Source organism: Coenobita brevimanus, chromosome 46, assembly GCF_032717465.1.
Source record: "Coenobita brevimanus isolate Jiangsu-jjx chromosome 46, ASM3271746v2, whole genome shotgun sequence".
NCBI classification, from domain to species: domain Eukaryota; kingdom Metazoa; phylum Arthropoda; class Malacostraca; order Decapoda; family Coenobitidae; genus Coenobita; species Coenobita brevimanus.
The window spans coordinates 46,320,714-46,334,449 of record NC_136999.1 but is presented as its reverse complement, the minus strand read 5'-3'; the positions used below and the strand labels follow the sequence as shown (position 1 = coordinate 46,334,449).

The following is a 13,736-nucleotide window of genomic DNA, read 5'->3' as shown; positions in this document are numbered from 1 at the left end:
GTGGAATAATATGTAGTGAGCAAACTACTCGGTAGGTTCAAAAGCACCATATCACTAAGCTGCATTTTACGTGTAGCATGAAGTGTAGTTTTGTGATTTGCATAACAACAAATTGACTATTAGGAAACAAATTATTAACATAGGTTACTACTATTCTAATCGAAACAGTGGGCCTGATTATTAGTAAATAAAAGTATTGTTTTCTCCCAGGTATGCCAGACAAAATATATATGACGAAGCACGCAGCGACCATGTAACCTGCAATGCTTGGGGCTGGATCTGTCTCCACGGTGCAGGAAACCTAACCCCTATTGAAGGACGCTTTACAGCTGCCAAGTATATAGAGATTTTGGAAGAGAACTTTCTGTCTTCTCCCCAGGAAAATAACTTCCCTTTTACTGGTCCGATACTTTTCGTTCATGACAGAAGTCCTATTCATACGGCCCGCGTAGTTTGCCAATCATCCTAACATACAGCTGCTTGAATTGCCCAGTAAGGGTTGTGATTTAAACACAATTGAGGGCTTGTAGGCAAACATCGTGAACCCGTGGGAGCCAGCACAAGAGAGGACAACCCGACAACTTGTGCAGCACACGCAGGAGCAGTGGCGATTGTTTGTGGCCAATCCTCGACTTGTGTATAACTACATTTCTAGTATACCTCGACGGTTACAGGCTCTTAATGACAAGGAGGGAGGCTGGAATGAATATTAGTATTAGAAAATGACTGTATTAATGCACTTCAGTTCTTGATTATACAGTACAGTATTTAATGTTGTCACATATATTACATATTTTCTCAGTATGCATTTAGTGATACATTGCAACACACACACTATATATATATATATATAATCTTTCGTATTTTTTGCATGCACACTCTGGACAACTTATAGTCCGTATTATTAGATGTATTTGGGAAACTAAGTTAATAATTGCTATTTCATTTATGTTTTTCACTGCCTATTAATGACCATTATGAACTGCGAAAAACGTTTGATACTTATCACGTGAACATAAAGGCATGCTTCAAATGTATTCTTAAAAATTATAGGTATCACTAAGTTCCATGGTAAAAGCATTATAAAAGGTAGTCCAGAATTGTTGGTGTTAAGCAGATTTATGCTAAAGATCTACACAAGAGTCACTAGGTAGGATAACCATAGGAGACTTGAAGTGGAATAGGGGAGTATTCTCTGACACTCACATCATTCGTTCCAGTAAAAGGGACTAGGTTTTAATTAAGTGTCATATATTTTGTCCTCACTGTGAGTTTGTATAGAGGGAGTTGGGATTAATGTAAAGCAAGCTAACCTGCCTAAACTGTTAGGTCTTTTCAAACAAAAGATTTTCCATTGGCACTGTAAAGATACTCCAAAGCGACTTGCCAGTGTAATACTAAGCAATATTGAATTCCAAAATATACCCGTATTCCTGCTGTCCTAGGAGACATAGCAGCGCTTCAGCCCTAGCAATATACTTTTGAGCATTACACCTAAATATCCTCTGGATTTATATCTGATATAACATGTCATAACGCACAGATGCATCTTTGATTCACAACTTATTGTGATACATATATATTAAAGCGAAAACCATTCTCGGCTGCAAACCTCGAGAAGTCTGTTTCGAACCAGCAGGAACCTGAACCCCTGCCCCTGTCACGCCACTGTTGCCAGGTGAGAAGAGCACCCCATCACGACTGTGGTGGAGTGTGTAGCCTCGAGTCATAAGTTCGCAATTATACAGTTACCTCCACTTCTAACGAGAACAGCGGGTGGTGTGTTTGGTGAAATGTGGCACCACTGTGTTTGTTTACATCGTAGTAATAATAAGTGAATGGGCAAATCCGGCAGAGCTTCTCCTCCGCTACAGTATCTAGTATCCACAGAAACAATGTTCTACCAAGTCATACTATGTCTGCAAATCCAAGTGTTTGCCACATATGTATTGTGGTAGGTAGAGAGAAAAACAAATAGTACTGAAATGCCATTGGATCCCATTGCTTCTCTGACAGGAGATGGTTGTCTAAGTGTTTGCCACATATGTAGTGTGGAAAGTAGAGAGAAAAACAAATAGTACTGTAATGCCATTGGATCTCATTGCTTCTCTGACAGGAGATGGCTGTCTAAGTGTGTGCCACATATGTATTGTGGAAGGTAGAGAGAAAACTAAACAGTACTGTAATGCCATTGGATTCCATTGCTTCTCTGACAGGAGATGGCTGTCCGGCGAGGTGGAACGGAGGGGAGGGGGGACAGGAGGTGGGGGCCCATGTATCGAGGATAGTATCGGGCCAGTATTTACTGTTACAGAGGCATTTCGTTGGTGTGGTTTTGTTAGGAAAATTGCGTAGTCCAGCCTTGTTTGTGCAGGGGTCCAGTAATGCAATTGGCCATTCCAGATCCATGTTAACACAGTAGATGATGTCTGCAACGACTGCGTGTGATAAACGGATATATAACGAACTGCAACGCTGGGCAACATTATGCATTTCTGTCCGTTGTCTGCCATTATAACACAAGGTTTTAGTATGTGTCCACGACTACACAAAATGTATCGGTGACATGGTGCTGCTGGGAAAGTGTAAAACTGCATATAGTCTACGTGGTGTTTGTGCATGGAGTCTGGTAATACACTTCAACGATTTATTCACATTCCTGCCAAGATAGTAGCCAAACTCGCGGTTTTGGTGACTATACTGATTGACCACTGAACACATATTCACTTCCCAGCAGTCTGAATGAGGTCCTGTTTCAACTAATAGAAACATTAAGTAGCGCAGTGAACAATCCAATTTTATATGTAAAAAAAAGGAGTGTTTTATGCACCTTATCATACAGACTTACACAGTTTAACACAGCCAAGGATGAGCTGGACCTACATCATACAGACTTATACAGTATAACACAGCCAAGGATGAGCTGGACCTACATCATACAGACTTATACAGTATAACACAGCCAAGGATGAGCTGGACCTACATCATACAGACTTATACAGTATAACACAGCCAAGGATGAGCTGGACCTACGGTAGGATAAAGGTTGAGTGCTGCTGGAGCGTCCAGTTAAATGTAAGCAACATTGGTGCACCAGCACCTGGATGGTAAAACCCAATCACCGCGCTTAGGAAACATACCCCCGGGTTCTGAAGCAACCCCACGTCCAGTAGATTTACACAAGGTCACTGGTAAGGCTACAATCTCGTCGTAGTGATGCAATATGATAAGGAAGTCAGTATCAGGTCTCTTTACCCATTATACGAGGTAGGGCCGGAATTTATATATACAGTATCTATCTATCTATCTATCTATCTATGTGTCTATCTATCTATCTATCTATCTATCTATATATATATATATATATATATATATATATATATATATATATATATATTCAGGTGCTGGTGCACCAATGTTGCTTACATTTAATTGGACGCTCCAGCAGCACTCAGTCTTTATCCTACCGTAGGTCCAGCTCATCATTAGCTGTGTTATACTGTATAAGTCTGTATGATGTAGGTCCAGCTCATCCTTGGCTGTGTTATACTGTATAAGTCTGTATGATGTAGGTCCAGCTCATCCTTGGCTGTGTTATACTGTATAAGTCTGTATGATGACAAGGTGCATGAAACACTCCTTATTTTACATATAAAATTGCGTTGTTCACTGCGCTACTAAATGTTTCTATCAGTTGAAACAGGACCTCATTCAGACTGCTGGGAGGTGAAAATTTGTTCACTGGTCAATCAGTATAGTCTGCAAAACAGCGACTTTAGCTGCTATCTTGGGGGGAATGTGAATAAATCGGTGAAGTGTATTACCAGACTCCATCCACAAACACACGTAAACTATACGCAATTTTACAGTCTCCCAGCAACACTATGCCACCAATATACTTTTTGTAGCCGTGGCCACATACTAAAACCTTATATTGTACTGGCAGACAACGGACAGACATGCATGGTAAAGGAAATTTTGCTCCCTCTTAACGAAGTGTGTGAGTGTAGACACACGATTAAATAGTATAATGCGTCTGCAGCTATGGAGGGCCTGAATGTGTAATACTTGTATGAAAACTAATGTATGAATGTTTTTAAGAGAATATAATATACGATGAGCAATGTTCGTGAATGTTGTGTCACAACTATCCAGACTAATTAAATAGCACCTCAAAGAAAGCGACATCATTTGTGGAGTGGACACAGGTAACACCGTTATTTCAATTATTATAATACAAGATATGCATGCATTATGCAAATGCAGTATCTCATTACCTCCGCATGATCCATCAATATGATGACTGCACAACATTTTCGCACAATAAGCCAATAGCTGTCCAACACTCAAAGTAGCTATAATCCTATGCAACAGAACATCAACTTATACAATGGTTTGAGAATATAATGATTGTTTTTCCCCACAATAAAACAGAGGGATGATATACAACATGGCATGACCGTTGTGTCACGTGCTTGATCATGAATTATTTATGGCCACCCTGGTTCAGCCACTAAATTGTTACAGCAGTTGAGTCACACACTCCCTAGATTCAAGTGAACCATGTTTTGAGACGCCGGACATCACACCTTCTAACATTTATGCTCAACTGTAGTTGCTCAACACATTGGAAGACGAACATTAAGACTCCTACATTCATCCAATTCACGTTTTTGCATACGGAGTTACAGATCACCTCCGAACATCTGTATTACCACACCCTTCATCTTTCAAAACGAAACGCTACAAAATTTCGATACATGCTCCCCCACGACCTTTCCCCCCTGTCCTCCGTTCCACCTCGCCTGACAGTCATCTTCTGTCAGAGAAACAATGGGATCCAATGGCATTACAATTTGTTTTTCTCTCTACCTTCCACTATACATACCGGTATGTGGCAAACACTTGGATTTGCATACAGAGTATGACTTGGTAGAACATTGTTTCTGTGGGTACTAGATACTGTAGCGGAGAAGAAGCTCCGCCAGGTCTGCCCATCCACTTACTATTACTACGATGTAAACAAACACAGTGGTGCCACATCTCACCAAACACACCACCCGCTGTACTCGTTAGAAGTGGAGGTAACTGTACATCTAACCTTATCCACTCATACGCTGATGACTCCACCCTTCACCTTTCCATTCGGTTCCCACAATGTCCATCTCAACTGTTACTTCAACAAACGAGGGATGAGGCTATGGCACACCTAATTTTTGACTTGGCTCGTATCTCTGACTGGAGTAAAAATAACCTGGTTGTTTTTAATGCATCAAAGACTCAGCTCTTACACCTATCAACCCAAAAAAATCTTCCACAGATGTACCCACTAATGTTTAATAATATTCAGCTTAATCCTGCATCATCCTTGAACATCCTTGGAGTTTCATTCACTTGGGACTTATCTTGGAAAGATCATATTACATCTCTTGTAAAATCTGCTTCCAAGAGATTAGGTGTGCTAAGCCGACTCCATTCCTTCTTTACCCCTACACAATTGTTGACTCTATACATTGGTTTTATCCATCTCTGTATAGAGTACAACTCGCATGTGCGGGGAGGTTCCCCACATACAGCTCTTCTCAATAGGGTGGAATCAAAGGCTTTTCGTCTCATTAACTCTCCTCCTCTTACTTCATCCTCCATCTCTTTGCCGCATTGTTGCATCTTTATTTCTATTCTATCACTACTTCAATGGTCACTGCTCCTCTGAACTGTCTAATTGCATTCCCCCCACCTCTACGACTGGCGCATAGCACCCGTCTAGTAGCAAACTCTCATCCCTTTTCTGTCCAGGTCTCTAATGGAAGAGTTAACCGTTACTCCAAGTTTCACTTATGCAGCAGGTCAACTCTGGAACTGTCTCCCTCTGTCTGTATTTCCAGCTTCCTATGATCTCCAGTCTTTCAAGTGCAGTGTGTCCAGGCATCTCGAAATGATCGGATCTTGAATTTGGCTCTCTCTTGTATTTTGTTTTTCTCTTGGAAGGAAAAGTTACTGCGGGCTCGTGGCCATTGGTTCCATATTCCTAGCATTAAAAAAAAAAAAAATGCTCATTAGCCCCCGTACAACCTCCATCACCCCTGGCCTGGATGGTATCAGCAACGTCCCCCAGGTCAGGGGCGAATGGACGGTAGTAGGGCTTCAATATATTAACATGACAGGGTTGGTGTGACTTCCGCCTATCAGGGGTCTGCACCAGGTACTGTAATCTATATCACCTACTTTCTTAGTGAGCCACTAAGGACCTCTAAACTGGGCTGTGAAGGGCTGACCCTGTGCCAGTAACAAAGCCAGCACCTCATCTCCAACCTTGAATTCTCGTTTCCCACTATTCCTGTCATACTGTGCTTTCATCTTTCCTTGAGCAGTGACTAGATGTTCTCATGCTATCTCGAATGCCTGATGGAGTCTGGTTCAGGTCTTGCTTACAAAGTCGAGGAAAGGCTCAGGACTCTTTATTCGGCCACTCCACACCTCATAAACCACATCCAAGGGGCCCTTGACCCGGTGACCAAGCACAAGATTATTTGGGGAGAACCCCAGAGACTCTGATGGCACTTCCCGGATAGCAAACATAACATAGGAGATAGCTAAGTCCCAGTCCCTTCCATGCTTATAACAGAATTTTTTCAACATAGATTTCAGAGTCTGATGGTGGCACTCCAATGCCCCTTGAGTTTGCGGATGGTAGGCACTTGACAGTATTTGCTCCACCCCCAACTCCTTCAAGGTCTTAATGAATAAGTTGGAGGTGAAATTCGCACCATGGTCTGGCTCCAACTCACTGGGGAAACCGAAACATGTAAAGAACTGCAGAAGATGTTTCATAACAGACAACATGTGTGCTAGTGACTGGCATAGCCTCAGGATAATGAGTAGTGGTGTCCATTATAGTCAGTAAGTACTTGTTTCACGAGGAAGTAGGAGGTAGGGAACCAACCATATCAATAATGACCCATGTGAAGGGAGGCTCAACTGCAGGTATAGGTAAAAGGAGAGCTGCTGGGATGGACTAGTTTAGTTTCCCCACTATTTGACAGGCATGGCACTATTAAATGAAATTGGCCACTTCAGGCCTTCTCTTAGGCCACCAGAAGTTATATCGTAAATGGTCCACGGTCTACCTTACCCCCGTATAACCCGCTGGGGGTGCTTCATCAGCGAGTTGGATAAGCGAATGGCGTTACTTCTTTGGCACCACCAGCTGGAGCCGTTTCCTCTCATCCTGCTTGACAGTCCCACTAGGAGTCCACTGCCGATATAAAACATGTTCCAGCATTACAAAGTTCTCGGGTCCCTCTTCCCAACTCGTCTGCTCTTTCACCTTCACAAAAAGAGGTGCAAATGAAAGATCCCCCTGTTGCTTCTCACACAACTCCACAGGTCCAACAGAGGTCAAGTGTGTGCATTGAATTGGAGTCTCAGTCAGAGGACTATCACCAGCCATCTCTAGGTGCCTAGAGATAGTTGCCTCAACCTCCCGTCCCTCAAATGATACACATTGCCCAAGTGCTGGATGTGTTATCTGGGACCTGTTCTGCAAACTGTCAGTCCCTACATCATCCAGACCATGATCACTGTCTTCCGGCTGTGCGAACTGAGCCATGGATTGTGTGACAGCACTGACCAGATACAGCCCTTCCTCTTCCTCATCTCCTGCCTGGTCCCCCATCTCCGCAATTTCTCCAACGTCCTCTGTCAATACCACTGGTGGGGGAAATACTTGCTCCCCAGCCAGATCGGTGCCCAGGAGGAAGTCAACCCCATCGACTGGCAGGGTGTCGGCCATTGCAACCTTGGCAGATGCCGACACTACAGGACCTTCACCTGATAATTTAATTTGAAAACAAAAATGTGGTCAACTAAAGTACTGTTTTGTAAATGTTTCCTTTATCACTTCGTTCATTAGTATAATTTTATTATCATATATTCTCAGGAGGAGAAGCCTCATTACGATAAAGTTGAAGGGAATCACTGAGCTAACAAACCTAACCGTCTAAATGTAGTGACAAATATTCTTCGTAGCTTAAAACCGATTACCTACATTCTCAGCCATGTTTGTTATTATAGTTTTAATCAAATTAAAATTTCTGATATATATGTCTGTCTGTAATGCTACCATGAAGTCGTTTGGCTGCAAAATATTTTTAGGAATCGCATGAAGATTGGATGCACATGCCCGCGCCGATGATGATGACAACTGTGCGGAAGCTTTGCCATTCCAACGGCGTCTCCTTCAATGCCTCTTCCCATTCTCTCTCAATTTCCACATCTGGTATGTACTTTGAGTTTTCTCCACTGCTATATTTTTCTGTATCCCATTTCCTTATCAGTTTTTTTTGTCCTCTTTCTTCTTTCTTGTCACTATATTTAAATCCAGTTCATTTTGTCATATATTTGGTGATGTCCTCCAGCCATTCGTATTTCTTTTTTTTTCTTGCATTTCTAATATAAACTCTCTTAACAAGTCGTTTCTGTTGTTTCCTCCACTTTCTTTTCCTTCTTGGAATATCCTCCTTACGTATTGAATTTTTCCTTCCACTGCTAACATTGATGAGGTTCCCACTTCTCCTCTAAGCGTACAAACTGGTGTGGATTTAGTTGCTCCAAGCATTTGTCTAAATTCTGTATTCTCTACTCTCTGAAGCTTCTTTATTTCTGATTTTGTTAGGCTAATAATTCTGCCATTCAGCACTGATGGTAGGGCCAGGCTCTTCCAGTACACTTTCCCTATCATTATCTTGTTGCAACTGTTTTCTATTACTGGATAAGTTAGCCATTTTCTCAGCCTTTTCTATCATGATCTCCTTCTGTCTTCCAAACATATTCCTCATATTTGTAATGGTTAGTCCCAAATATTTAATGATGTCCGCAACTCTGATTCCTTCCATTTCTTCTGGTTGGTCCTTCATATTATATATTATAATGTTACTCTTATCCTTATCAATTTCTAAGCCACACTCTCTGCATACAGTTATTAATTTCTGGATATTTTTTCTTGCCTTTTCCACTGTTTTTGAAGACTTTAAGCCATCATCAGGAAAGAACAACATATTCAGTTTGAAAGTTTCACTCAAGAATCCAGTATTTCCTTCTTCCATGGTTTGCAGAATTACCTTAATGTTGTAGAGCCTGTGCAACCTTGTCTTATGCCACTTATGTTAATTTCACTTTTCACATTGTTGTTTAGGTTTATTACAGTTTTGTCGGTTTTACATACATTGCCGATGACTTCAGTTATCTTTGGATGAAATTTGGATTTCATTAAAGACTTTAAATGCATTCCTTGTCTGATGGAGTCATAGACTTTGCTGTAATAGATAGATGTTACAGTCAGTGGTCTTTTCAATATGCAGCTCTTTTCCACATAGTACTGAAGTATCAGCAGGTTATCTTCGATTCATCCACCTGTAGTGAAGCCTGCCTGAGTATCCTGCTTTTCATGTTTTTTTTTTTTTCTAGGTGTCTTTCCATTTTTGTCTTTAACAGACCCATAAATATTTTGTACGAGTAATCACTCAAGGCTATAGGTCCGAGTTGTTATGCCGTGGGTTTGTTATTTTTTGGTATCATTTTTGTTCTCGGTATTCTCCACTTTTCTGATATGTCTTCTTCTTCTAGTATTTTCTGTATACATTAATTATTGTCTCCATACACTTGTCACTTTTCAGCAGAATTGTAAAGCTCAGGTTATATATTATTTGAAATAGCTGCCTTTTTTTTTTCTTCGGATTTTGTAGTACCTCTGCCATACCTTTTCTTGTGATACCGTCGAAGTCCATTAGTCTTCTTTTTGTTTTTATCTCCACCACCGTGTCAAAGTGTTCTGCCAGGTGTTCTGGGAACTCTGTTTCTCGAGTTGCAATGTTACCTTATGCTGGTTCTGTACTGTGAATGTTCATGTATTTTCTTTTTGCTTCTGATGTCCACACCTCCTACATGTTGTTTTCATGTTGCTGGTATATTGCTTTCCACACTTCTTCCAGTCTTTCCTTTGCTCCTGTTTCCTACAGCTGATTGCCTTCCATATCATACAAGCAGGCTTCATTTTCTTTGCTTCTACTTCTCCTCCTCATTTTGTCTATGTAGTTCAACATTTGCTTACTCCTGTCACTGCAGTCCTTTATCTCTTTTGTCAGTTTCTTTTCATATACATATATTTCTTCCCTAATCATCTTTTGGACTTTCTTCTTCTGGATCAGGTACTCATTATTCAATCTCTCTCTCAGTTGTGTTTTTGCATTCCTCTTCGGTCTATTTAGTCTTTTTCTTTCCTGTATTCCTTTCCTAATTTCTTCGTTCATCCTCAGTGCTTCCTTGATATCCTTTTTCTCTGGGTCTACTTTCATTTTTACTGTTCTTTTTAATACTCTGTCTGCACATCTCTTAATGGCTTTATCCAACTCTTCCACATTTGCCACCTCTTCCTCTTGAACCATTGTCTCTAGTAGGTTTCTGTATTCATTACAGAGGCTTTTCTTACGTGCATAGAAGCATACATTCCTCCCCCATATCCTTTGACTAATGCAAGGAAGCCTTGGTTTAATCACACTTGTTCTAATGCTGTCCAAAACAAGGAGGAGGCCTATAATAGGTGCAGGAGCCAACCCACCCCTGAATCACACCTATATGTTTCAGCCTGGAATCATGCTAAGTCCATTCTTCGCTCTGCTAAAAGTAATTTCGTCCGTACTAAATGGTCTCAATTCTCAAACCTGAATTCTTTCCGCTCCTTCTGGTACCTTGCCAAAAACTTAACAACTTTAGCTCATCATCATTCCCTCCCCTTTTCTACTCTGATGGCTCTGTAGCTATTTCTTTGGTAAAGCAGATCTCTTCACTCAGACTTTCTCCTCTAGTCCCACCTTAGGTGACTCCGGTGCTGTTCCTCCATCACTTCCCCCCTCTGACTTCCTCATGGCTGATATTAAAATTTCTTCAACTGATATACTTTCTGCCATCCTTGGCCTTGATACTAACAAGAAATATGGGCCTCATGAGGTCCCTACTTTTGTCCTCAATAACTGTGCTTCTGTGCTTACACCCTGCCTAGGAAAACTATTTTGCCTTCGTCTGCCAACTCGTACCTTTCCTTCTTGCTGGAAGTTTGCTCTGATTCAGCCTATCCCTAAGAAGGGTGACCATTCCCAGCCCCCTAACTTCCAAGTGCTTTGGCATCCTGTGTCTCAAAAGTTTTCGAGTCTATTCTTAACAGGAAAATTTTAATGGATCTTTCCTATCACAACCTTCTTTCTGATTGTCAGTATGGGTTCCTTCAGGGACGCTTCACTGGTGATCTCACTACCTTCCAGACTCCTGGTCATCCTCATTTCAGGACTTTGGCGAAAGCTTCTCCATTGCACACAACATCTCGAAGGCTTTCGATCGAGTCTGGCATAAATCTTTAATTTCGAAACTACCCTCTTACGGTTTCTGTCCTTCTGTCTGTGCCTTTATCCATAGCTTCCTTTCTGGTCGTTCTACAGCTGCTGTTGTAGACAGCCACCGTTCTTCTCCTAGATCTATCAACAGTGGTGTTCCTCAGGACTCTGTCCTGTCACCAACTCTTCTTTTATTCTTCAACGACATTGTAAATTTTACATTTAACCCTGTCCACTCATATGCCGATGATTCCACTGTTCACTTTTCCATTAGGGTCCCGCAACGTCCATCTCAGCAGTTACTTCAACAAAAAAGGGATGAGACCATGGCACACCTAATGTCTGACTAGGTTCGTATATGTTAAGGTAATCTTGTTTTTCAATGCATCAAACACTCAGATTTTACACTTTTCAACCCGACAAAATATTCCACAGGAAAACCCACAAATGTTTAGCAAAATTCAGCTCAATCCTGCATCATCCTTTAACATATTTGGGATTTCATTCTATCGGGATTTGTCTTGTAAAGACCATACTACATCTCTTTGTACAATCTGCACCCAAGAGATTAGCTGCGCCAAGCCGACTACATACCTTCTTTACCCCTGCACAGTTGTTGACTTTATACACGGGTTTTATTCGCCCCCGAGTAAAGTACAACTCTTGTAGGCATAATATAACACAGTATTGTGTGTAACAATGTAGCCGTAGGTAACAATATGTAAAACAGGTAGTTATGTCTTAGTTCTCCAGGAAGAGTTACAGAACACATCCCCTTACCTAGACGAACCAGGAATGTCAATTCAAAGAATGTATATCCACAACCTTTGTTGTCCCAGATCATCAAGAATCTTAGCCATAAGATGTATCTCAAACTTCCTCATAGTCCAGACGAACAAGAATTTCATGACATATTTAAACATGTGGAGTAACCAGTCCTAGCCAGTTAGTCCACGTGTTAGGAAATTTGCCAGACATACACATCCTTCCCATGCTGTATATAATGTGGAAGGGATTCCCTTCAGATCAGAGAGAAGAAGGGGTTGAATAGTAGGCCCGTTAACACGAGGGTCAGATATAGTCAGAAGGGGGTTAGAGAGAGAAAGTGGAGAGAAGGGCTGGTGAGAAGGTCCGACGTTAGTAACCCGCTCTACTAAACTGTAGCTCACCTTTTTTATAACTTTGTGCAATAAACTTTGTAACCTAAGCATGCTGTAACTCACCTCATTGACCCTACGTCTCACCTTAATTCTGGCTGAGCTTAACGATCCATAATCAAGTGCCCTATCTCACTACAAGTACCTAAAACCACGCTATCGAGATTGGTGGCCAGATAACCTTCTCTGCATAATTACACCCCTTGGCTACATCTACTTATGTTGGTGAGCAGCGGTAAAAACGAACCTACTACCCTCACTTACATTGGTGAGCAGTGGTAAAAACGAACCTACTACCCTCACTTACATTGGTGAGCAGTGGATATAACGAACTAACTATGATAAACTCGAGATTTGTGGCGAGAGGCAAAAACGAACCACAATCAAGCTAAGCTTTACGAGTTTATACTATGATATCTACCTCACTACATTCAGTGAGAGTGGTGGCGAGCTGTAAACGAAGTCGAATAATGTCTCAGTCACAGCAATCAACGACTATGCTCAATTTGGCGACTTCACACAATCAAACAAAAAACAAACAAGCAAAGCAGATAGCGAGAGCTGGCGTCGCATTAACACAGCTTAACTTCGTTCCTAATCTCTCCTAAACCACAACTCCAAGATTACGAGAAACAATATCAACGATTAACTACGTCTATCAACAACTCTACAAGCCTACAAGTTAATCTCAACAAGTAAGGAAAATCAAACACTACAAATGAAGACGAAGAAGTGAACAAGGAAACTGTGAAAGGATGAAGTGCATCTGTGTGTTGACCCAACATCAGCACATTTTCTCCCTCCTTGAACATCCACCACCCTCCACCATAACCTCCACCTTCTACAACACTACCACCACCACCATCTCCACCACGACTACTAGAGCGAGACAGCTACTCAGCAGTATGTCATCATCAGCTGAGTGGGGACAACGACACCGAGTGCTGACTCAGACATACCAGGACCTGACCTACTTCAATCAACCCTACCAACACCCTTCAGCCATCATCACTATCATCAGCAGCAGCACCTTAGCCAGTATTCCCACCACATTTAATATCAGTGAATCGAACATTTATTCTATTAATTTAATAGTAACACTTCATTTATACACAACCTTACATATATATACAGCGATAGACGAGATCCTAACACAAACATATAATACATACATATGAAAATCAGGTAAGACCGG

At 41.4% G+C, this 13,736-nt stretch overlaps 1 protein-coding gene across 1 annotated transcript; it reads right to left on the bottom strand.

Annotated features, from left to right (window-relative positions):
- Window positions 1–6,417: 6,417 nt before the first annotated feature.
- Window positions 6,418–6,843, bottom strand: LOC145398713 (KRAB domain-containing protein 2-like). Its single transcript, XM_080271514.1, has one exon. It carries the CDS (start codon window positions 6,841–6,843, stop codon window positions 6,418–6,420), a length of 426 nt encoding a protein of 141 aa, XP_080127640.1.
- Between the last annotated feature and the right edge of the window lie 6,893 nt (window positions 6,844–13,736).

Bases quoted from the DNA above. Each gene is read 5' to 3' on its own strand.
- LOC145398713 (XM_080271514.1), bottom strand. From the start codon at position 6,843: ATGTTGTCTGTTATGAAACATCTTCTGCAGTTCTTTACATGTTTCGGT.